At 46.1% G+C, this 10,000-nt stretch overlaps 1 protein-coding gene across 1 annotated transcript in view; it reads left to right on the top strand.

Moving 5' to 3' along the window:
- LOC143275360 (interstitial collagenase-like) overlaps positions 1-10,000 on the top strand; it is a 143,933-nt gene that overhangs the window by 114,513 nt on the left and 19,420 nt on the right. Inside the window, exon 4 of the mRNA XM_076579420.1 lies at positions 4,718-4,818. Coding sequence (XP_076435535.1) covers positions 4,718-4,818 — 101 coding nt within the window. The remainder of the gene's footprint in view (positions 1-4,717; positions 4,819-10,000) is intronic.

The raw sequence follows: 10,000 nt of genomic DNA, 5'->3' as shown, positions 1-10,000 counted from the left end.
CACAAGGATCAACCCCCCTCCCCCTCCCCACAAACATTCCCAGCATGCATTCCAGACCGGATGTTGCCGTCAGAAGAGAAAGGTCGTTGTCGCGTGGCCCACTTTCTTTCTTTCTTTTTTTCAAGTAAAACGTGGCGTGGTGGCAATTGACCTTTTGAAGGTTTGGCTGGCTCGTGCCTGCTTTCGCTGGGGTGAGGGGTGGGATTTGTGACATTCTGGGTTCTCTGACAGTCAGTGTGTCGTGGAGCGTGCCGCTTTGGGCCAATTGTTGGACATTAAATGTGATGACGGCTGCCGCTTGGCACGTGCTGGCCGAGTGATTTGTGTGTCATTCACTCGTACGTTTGACAGTTGTTGGGCAAGCGTTGTTGTGGTGGTGTAGCGTGGTGGTAGTGGTAGTGTAACCATGGTATTGTCTGTGTGCTGCCTGCCTCATTGACAACTCTAAAGGGGGACAATGTTCTGTCGAACACTGTTTCACGACAGTCTGGTTACACAAATATATTTGAAAGGTTAAAGGAGACTTACCTTGTAAGTAAGTAGAAGTTAGACAGACAGCAGTTCTACCCGAAATTAGGACTGGGCAGGCGGGCGACACACTAACATTTTGGGAGTACGATGCTCCGCTTTGCCAGCTGGGCACTACAAGCACACCGCTCTCCTGGTACAAACCGTGGCACCAGCAGAGAAAGGAGGCTGTGTGAAGTCCAGAAGTCACCAAGAGAAAGCGAACTTAATTTCTTTCTTCATACAATGAAATTATTGTTGGGTTGGTGTCCTAATGAAGGTGAACATTATCATAATAAATATTATAACAAGAGAGGCAAGGCCTTCAAGACTCACTTGTGGCAAATTAAGTCCCCTAGCATTAATTACAGAGTAATTTCCCTTCTTTGCACCAAAACGTTTGCAAAATAAATAAAAACTTCCATGCTTAGCAAAAGAAGTTCCTGTTTGAACAAAAAATGATAATAATGACTGCTCTTGTTGTTGTGTCAGAACATCAGATCAAAGTGCCAAGTTTAGAGAATACAAAAAATATAAATATAACAGTAAATGCAGTTTGCATATAATTCGGCTTCTTTTTTCTTTTTCTTTTTTTTCTTTTTTTTTTTTCTTTTTTTTCTTTTTTTTTGCGCACATCCCAGAGGTGCAATATTATTTTAAACAAAATGACGAAAGAACTGAATTTTTCCTATTTTTATGCCTAATTTGGTGTCAACTGACAAAGTATTTGCAGAGAAAATGTCAATGTTAAAGTTTACCACGGACACACACACACACACAGACAACCGAACACCGGGTTAAAAACATAGACTCACTTTGTTTACACAAGTGAGTCAATAAAATCAGTAGTGTCAAACTGTCATTCTGACGAAGCGGCCTGTCATAAGGTAGAATTCCAGGTGGCGGTGGTCCGGTGGTTAGAGGGATTGATTCTCGCCCCGAGTGTCCTCAGTTCGATCCCCGTGGCACCTGAGGGGTTAATGGGTGGAGATTGTTCCCATCCCCTGAGTCAACATCATTTTTGCAGACCTTCAAGAGCCTTTCGTGGGTATACCGTATACGCTCGCAGGAGATCAAATACGCACGTTAAAAATCCCGACAACCATGTCAGCGTTCGGTGGGTTGTGGAAACAAGAACAAGCTCAGCATGCACATTTCCGGAAACGGATTGTGGCTGCCTGCATAGCGGGGGTAAAGAAAACGGTCATATACGTAAAATGTTACATTAATGTGTGAGTAAGTGAGTTGGTTTGGTTTTGTGTGTGTGTGTGTGTGTGTGTGTGTGTGTGAAAGAGAGAGAGAGAGAACGCCTCTGTGTGACTCTTGGAGTGAACGTCCATGCGATGTTGTGAAGACTACACTAGGGGGTGTGGGGGGATTATGGGGGCATTGCCGAAAAGAGCACTGAATCCTAAACAACTAGGATGTGAAGGGTCGGGCAGTGTGTTTGGGGGTGGGGGGGGGGGAGTGGGAAGGGAGGGGCGAGGAGGAGGGGGAGTTAACGATGATTTATTCAACAAAAGGTCACAAGGCGAGAAAGTTAACGACAGGCGATGGAACAAAGTGAACAAACCCAATTTGCTGTCACCGAAACATATACCGTCAACACACACCGGCTGTTACAGCGTCATTTGGGAGGCGTTCACAGCACAGGGATTTGACCTAGATAGATAGATAGATAGACAGGTGAGTGAGTAAATAGATAGGCAGATAGATAGATAGATTGATTGATTGATTGTTAGACGACTGACTGACTGATAGATAGATAGATAGATAGATAGATGAGTGAGTGAATAGATATATAGATAGATATATTGATTGATTGTTGGACGAATGGTTGGATAGCTAAATAGATTAATGGACTGACTGACTGACAGATAGATAGATAGATACGGAACGGAACGGACAGACAGACAGACAGGGTTGCTGGAGCATGTGTGTGTAGAAGTAGTCTTCAGTTTATCTTCTGTCCACACCAAGTGCTAAGTGGACGGGAAAGCTTTGAGGCTGGCTCACAGGAACAGAGTGGGACATAGGAAAATAGTAAAGGGTAGATGGGGAAGGTGTGCATGTAAAATTACATTTATGTGTGAGGGTGGGTGTGTTGGTGTTAGAGTTTGAGTGTGTGTGTGTGTGTGTGTGTGTGTGTGTGTGTGTGTGAATGCGAGTGTGTGTATACGTGTGTGTGTTCGTGCGTGCATGTGTGTTGAACGTGTGTGTGAGAGAGAGAGAGAGAGAGTTTGAGAGAGAGAGAGCGTGTGTGTGTGTGTGAACGTGCAACGGTCTGACGCATTGGCCATCAGCCACAGTGGCGCTGGAAAGTTTGCGCTCGACTGGGTACGTTTCCGATGTTAATGCAATGACGCTTTCCTAGCTTGCTTCAATGCCTCTCTCTCCCTGTGTGTGCCTCTCTCTCTCTCTCTCTCTCTCTCTCTCTCTCTCTCTCTCTCTCTCATGTCGTTTGCCTAAATAGAGATAGAGAAAGAGACAGACAGAGAGAGAGAAGGAGAGAGCGGAAAGAGAGAGGGGGGGGGCAGACAGACAAAAAGAGAGACAGAAAGAGGGAAAGAACGGAAAGAGAGAGAGAGAGGAGGAGGAGGGAGAGAGAGATAGACAGACAGACAGAGAGCGTGAGAGAGAGACAGACAGACAGAGTGATACAGATAGACAGACAGAGAGCGTAAGAGAGAGAGAGAGAGAGAGATCTCATCTGTGCGTGCTCACGCCCCAGTGAAACCGTGCAGCCAACAACAACGGAAGCCGATTGCAGGCGGGGTGATCAATCAATGCGCATGCGCGTGCACGCGATCGTCACTTAACCGGAAACAAGCGTTTCTTTCACTGAGGCTGTCCAACAGCTTGTGCTGCTGAGAAGTACGACGGGCATGTGGTTTCTGCTAAACAGGTTCGCTGGGTTGACGTCCCGCTTGGCTCGGTTCACGTCCCGTTGAGCAAGGTTCACGTCTTGTTATGCTAGGTCCACGTCTTGTTATGCTAGGTTCACGCCCCGTTGAGCTAGGTCACGTCTTGTTATGCTAGGTTCACGCCCCCTTGAGCTAGGTTCACGTCTTGTTATGCTAGGTTCACGCTCCGTTGAGCTAGGTTCACGTCTTGTTATGCTAGGTCCACGCCCCGTTGAGCTAGGTTCACGTCTTGTTATGCAAGGTTCACGTCTTGTTATGCTAGGTTAACTGGAAACAAGCGGTTCACTGAAGCTGTCGAACAGCTAGTGCAGAGAACGGCAAGCATCTAGGTTTCTGCTAAACAGGTTCGCTAGACTGACGTCCCGTTGAGCCAGGAACAGGTTCCTTTTGGGCTAGGTTCATGGTTAAAATCCTAGTTTTAGCATCCTGAATTCGGGGACCTATTTTACCGGCCCCTTTTTTTTGGAGGGGGGGTTGAGGGGGAGTCTATCTGTCTGTCTGCCTGTCTATCTATATGTCCGTATTTCTGTTGGTCTGTGTCTATCTAGGTCAAATCCCAGTCCTGTGAATGACTTCCACTTGATGTTGTAGTGTGTGTGTGTGTGTTTATGTGTGTGGGTGTTAATGTACATGTGTGTGTATGTCTGTATGTACGTGTGTATGTGTGCGTGTGTGTGTGTGTGTGTGTGCGTGTGTGTGTTTGGGGGGCTTGGGTTGGTGGGAAGGGGTGCGTGTGATTCTTAGGCGAACCTGTTGAATGACACAAATGTGCATGTACTTTCATCATTTTTTTTTTTTTTTTTTTTTAATCTTCTTGAGTATTTTCGTCGTCATCACTATCACCATCATCTTCAGCAGCGGCTCTGTGATGATGCTGATGCTGATGATGATCATCATCATTATTATCATTGTTGTTGTTGTTGTTGCTCTTGTTCTTGTTGTTCTTGTTCTTGTTTTTGTTATTGTTATGCTTTTTTTTCTTTCTTTATATATATATATATATATATATATATATATATATATACATACATATATATATATATATATATATATATATATATATCATCATCATCATCATGACCATCTGTTGATTGCTTTTGGGGAAAAACGCCTTACGTCGTCGAACATGGTAGCGATAAGAACGATTATGAGAATGTCAGTGACGATGATATCTCGAGTGATCTTTGCCACGAAAAACGGTGACGATAACGATGACGATGATGATGGCGATGGTATGGTGGTGATAAAGATGAAGCTGATGACGATGATGATGATGTGACTTGCAGGAAGCAAGTGGAAGTACCGAAACCTGACGTACCGGATATCCGAGTACCCTACCGACCTCGCCAGAGACCAAGTGGACTCGGAAATTGAAAAAGCTTTGCAGGTGAGCCGGTGTGCGCGTGCTTGTTGACTGGTCAGCAATTTAACGTGTTCTCTGAAATGATTTTAGACGGGGGAAAAGTGTGTGCAGTGTATGTGTTTACGTGTATGTTCGAACCGTATATAATTACAGATGTGACTACAAATATTAATTCAAAATGGAGAAGGAAATTCGGGGGTTGGAAACAAACTAAGGAATCAAATTAATTAACCATAAAACTGTCCTTCTGACGAACAAGAAGAGCCATACAATCAACTAACTGCTAAAAACATGTCAGAGTCAAATGTCAAACTACTTGCATGTAATTAGCTATTGGACATTTAGACAAACTAACAAAAAAAATTGTAAGTGAACGATGAAGAGTTAAATATTTTTGTGCTCATGCGTGCGTGCTTATGTGTGTGTGTGTGTGTGTGTGTGTGTGTGTGTGGTGGGGGAGGGAGTACAAGTGTGTGTCTTCGCATGCGCGTGTACCCATAGTAAATGATGCAAATCTGTGATCCGTATTAAGTGCGTGAAATAAAACATACTGAATTTTGGCGCTTATAATTGACAGAATCTGCAAAGCAAAAAGAAGGGGTTCTCATCCATGGTCGGAATAGTCTGTACGGCACAAAGTTGCTGATCAATAGTCCGTTACTTTTTCCTCATTGAAACACCGTATTGATCAGGTCCCATACACTTTTCACAAGGAATACAAAGGTGATGGTGCTGTTGTGTGGTCTGTAGTGTGTGTCCATGGGGAAAACAAAAACCAAACTATTCACGATAATGGCAAGGCTTTTCCCGATGAACCGTGGGAACGGTTTTAAACCCCACGAATGCTGTCCCTGACTATGGAAAGTGTGAGCGTTGCTGTCACGCCGCATTGTGTAAGTGAACGACCCGTGAATCCATGTCAACACACGCACTGAATTATGCAACGGTGCTGTGTGTTTGTCTTTCCATAATTCATCGCTACTGGGGGTGAACATGACAACGTGAAAATCTCCTCCCGTAGAAACAAAATATATTGCACGTGTGACCTGTACGATTTTTCACGCACACACGCACGCGCGCGCGCGCGCGTGTTTGCGCACACACACAACAAACCATGTCCATATTTAGTCCAAGAGGACCAAGTCATGTCCCTACTTAGTCCACGTGAGCCAAACCATGTGCCTATTAAGTTCAAAAGGGAACAAACCATGTCCCTACTCAGTCCACGTGAACCAAGCCATGTGCCTATTAAGTTCAAAAGGGAACAAGCCATGTCCCTACTCAGTCCACGTGAACCAAGCCATGTGCCTATTAAGTTCAAAAGGGAACAAACCATGTCCCTACTCAGTCCACGTGAACCAAACCATGTGCCTATTAAGTTCAAAAGGGAACAAGCTATGTCCCTACTCAGTCCAGGTGAACCAAGCCATGTGCCTATTAAGTTCAAAAGGGAACAAGCCATGTCCCTACTCAGTCCACGTGAACCAAGCCATGTGCCTATTAAGTTCAAAAGGGAACAAGCCATGTCCCTACTCAGTCCACGTGAACCAAGCCATGTCCCCATGTCAACTCCACGTCCACGAAAGTTCACACAAGATTTCACAAGATGCTCCAGCCTAAGAAAAAAAAAAAGAAAAGAAAGGAAACTGCTTTAAGCAAAATGAACAAGGCATTGTGCACAACATAGAGGACGACACAATGTATGTAATGGCATCAAATGTTCAAAGACGAAACAAGCTAGCAATGCAAAGCAATTACTGACAGCAATTAGCGGTGTTGTAGTAGGCGTACATTTGACAATTTTTGTTGTTGTTTTGTTTTGTTTTGTTTTTTGCATTGTAGTGTCCTAAGGAATGAGCCAACATTTATGCCCAGTAAGTTCAAGAGGTCCATGTCATGTCCTACTACCCCACCCCCGCATGTTCACCACCACCACCCACCCCCCTCTCTCTCTCTCTCTCTCTCTCTCTCTCTCCCTCTCTCTCTATTTCTTTCTCTCCAACACCACACTATCTGGGTCAACATGACGTAGTGTCACAGCGTGACCGCCGGAGTCTAACTAGGTCATCGCTTCCGGTCTGGTCTTCGAGCATTTCCGCTCACTTGTGATTTTGTGGGGGGGGGGGGGGGGGGGGTGGTTACCTCGAGAACGAAGCTCGTATAGCAGCACGTTTCTTTGTACATCGTGTGTTTGTGTGCGTCTGTGTCTGTCTGTGTGTGTTTCTGTATGTGTGTGTCTGTGTCTGTCTGTCTGTGTTAGTATATGTGTGTTGTTGCTGTTGTTGCTGCTGCTGCTGTTTGATTTAAGAGTGATATTGGACGTGCGCGTGTATGTGTGTTGTGGTTTGTGTGTGTGTGTGTCTGTGTATGTGTGTGTGCGTGTGTGTGTGTGTGTGTGCTTTCGACCAACAGTATGTTTGTAAGCCTGTGTCCAACTGTCTGTTGCACACTCACAGGGCGAACTATACACACTCAGGTCAGTGCAGAAAAGACGACGAGTCATCAAGACGTCATCCCATGTTTTTGTTGTTGTTGTTTTGTCAATACATTCAGTCCCTCAAGAAAGTTGATCCGTAGCAAGTGGCGGCGCCCGAATTTCTCACGTCTGTCGAGTAAGGTGTGGAAGCAATGGCGGTATAGTAGAGTGTACTTCCGGTCCTGTGGCGGAACTTGTCGTTCCCACGTGTCTCCAGTGTCTTCATTGACTGGGCCCACGTGTACTGTGGTCCTGACTGATCCGCTGTCCTTAAGTGTGGGTCTACATCTGACAATAGTCTCTGTATGGATAAATGAGAACTCATTTCTTGTAGGTTGTTTGTTGTTGTAGTTGTTTTTCAAAACACCTGCTTGAACGCTGGCAACAGGTGGTGATCATAAGATTACTAAACTGTCCATTGCTGTCGTCTCAATGCCCACCACTTATTCAGGAAGATGAAAGCTGGCAATGTCTCTCATCTGCTCCTATGGTCTCGAGGTCCAAACACCAGAACACACAATTCTCCAGACCTGTCTCCTCCTGAAAGGGGCTGAGAAACACCGTGTGGCCGACACCAACCCTGCTGCACACCAAGCTCCATGGCTCCAGACAGGCCTTGGAGAGGACGACACCAACCCTACTGCACACCAAGCTCCATGGCTCCAGACAGGACTTGGAGAGGACGACACCAACCCTGCTGCACACCAAGCTCCATGGCTCCAGACAGGACTTGGAGAGGACGACACCAACCCTACTGCACACCAAGCTCCATGGCTCCAGACAGGACTTGGAGAGGACGACACCAACCCTGCTGCACACCAAGCTCCATGGCTCCAGACAGGACTTGGAGAGGACCACGTCATTCATCGGAAGGGCTGGACTGACACTGTGAAAGAGGCGAAGAAGAAGAAGACGTTTACTCTTGTCAGTAACCTTGAATATTTTTGTCAAACACAAAATGTGTCAATAAATTCACATCCACCTAAGGACACCAGTCAGTATAGGGCTGCCACACACACACACACACACACACACACACACACGCACACACACACACACACACACACACACACACACACACACACACACACACACAGTGTGTGTCAGCCAAGGCCGGACTGCCAGCTGTCACAAAGGTGTCAAGGCCCTGATTCAGGAAACAGCTGAGACAGCACTACGTCACTGCAGAGCAGACTGTGTGAGGATTGACTGAAGGAGCACTTCGAGGGCTCCACTTCATCGTGGGTGTTTGATCAGAATCATCAGTGGAGGAAACACTTCACTCCACCAACACCTTTTGCCCGCCTGATCCGACAGCACCGTTGGTGGTAGTGTTTGTTCCAGTCCCTCAAGGAGGCGTCATAGCGTTCGGACAAATCCACACACGCTACACACTAACCAGATGCCTGACAGCAGCGGCATAACCCAACGCGCTTAGTCAGGCCTTGAGTGTATGCTTGTATATTTGTTTACCAATCAGAGTGAATTTCGTTTTCAGATAATTTTGCCAGGGGGCAACACTGTTGTTGCTATGAGTTCGTTATCAGTGCGCCAAGTGCGTGCTGCACACGGGACCTCGGTTTACCGTTTCATCCGAAAGACTGGACGCTCAGTTTGATTTTCCAGTCAAACGTGGGAGAAATGGCGAGAGCGGGATTCGAACGCACACCCTCACGGACTCTTTATATTGGCAGCTGAACGTCTTAACCATTCTGCCACCTTCCTCCTGTTGTTGATTGTTTCAGTTTCACGTATCACGTTGAGTGGTGGTATGGAACGCGTCCTCCTACTGGGAAGTCAGAGAATCTGAACACACGGGGTTTGTTGAATCCAGCGCTCAGCAGTTTTCTCCCCGCACCACTGCAGATTTGAGTGGTGGTGCTCTGGACGCTAGTCATTCGGATGAGACGATGATAGAAAGCCGAGGTTCCGTGTGTAGTAGCATATACCTGATGGAGTCTCCCGTCGGACCGACGGACGAGTAGGCAGGCAGGCTTATCTGTCGGTGTGTGTCCTCATATGGGAGAAAAGGCCGATTCTGGATGCGCAGCACTTCCCACAGGTGTTGCAAGGGAAAACGTCTCCAGAAGTTGAGCCCTGCTTCCTTCGCTCACGCTTCTCCTTAATGGCCAGCGTTCTCTTGTTTTCAAACGTCTTTATGCCACTAGAGCACAGCGTCAGCACACACCTAGTGCACGTGAAAGAACCAACTGGTAAAATTATGTGGGAAAATCCTCTTGGACAGGAAAACACTGATACACTTGGATAGGAAAACACTGATACACTTGGACAGGAAAACACTGATACACTTGGACAGGAAAACACTGATACACTTGGATCACTGATACACTTGGAACACTGATACACTTGGATAGGAAAACACTGATACACTTGGATCACTGATACACTTGGACAGGAAAACACTGATACACTTGGATCACTGATACTCTTGGATAGGAAAACACTGATACACTTGGATAGGAAAACACTGATACACTTGGATAGGAAAACACTGATACACTTGGACAGGAAAACACTGATACACTTGGATCACTGATACACTTGGACAGGAAAACACTGATACACTTGGACAGGAAAACACTGATACACTTGGATCACTGATACACTTGGAACACTGATACACTTGGACAGGAAAACACTGATACACTTGGACAGGAAAACACTGATACACTTGGACAGGAAAACACTGATACACTTGGATCACTGATA

Source organism: Babylonia areolata, chromosome 30, assembly GCF_041734735.1.
Source record: "Babylonia areolata isolate BAREFJ2019XMU chromosome 30, ASM4173473v1, whole genome shotgun sequence".
NCBI lineage: Eukaryota > Metazoa > Mollusca > Gastropoda > Neogastropoda > Buccinidae > Babylonia > Babylonia areolata.
This window is presented reverse-complemented; position numbering and strand designations above follow the sequence as displayed.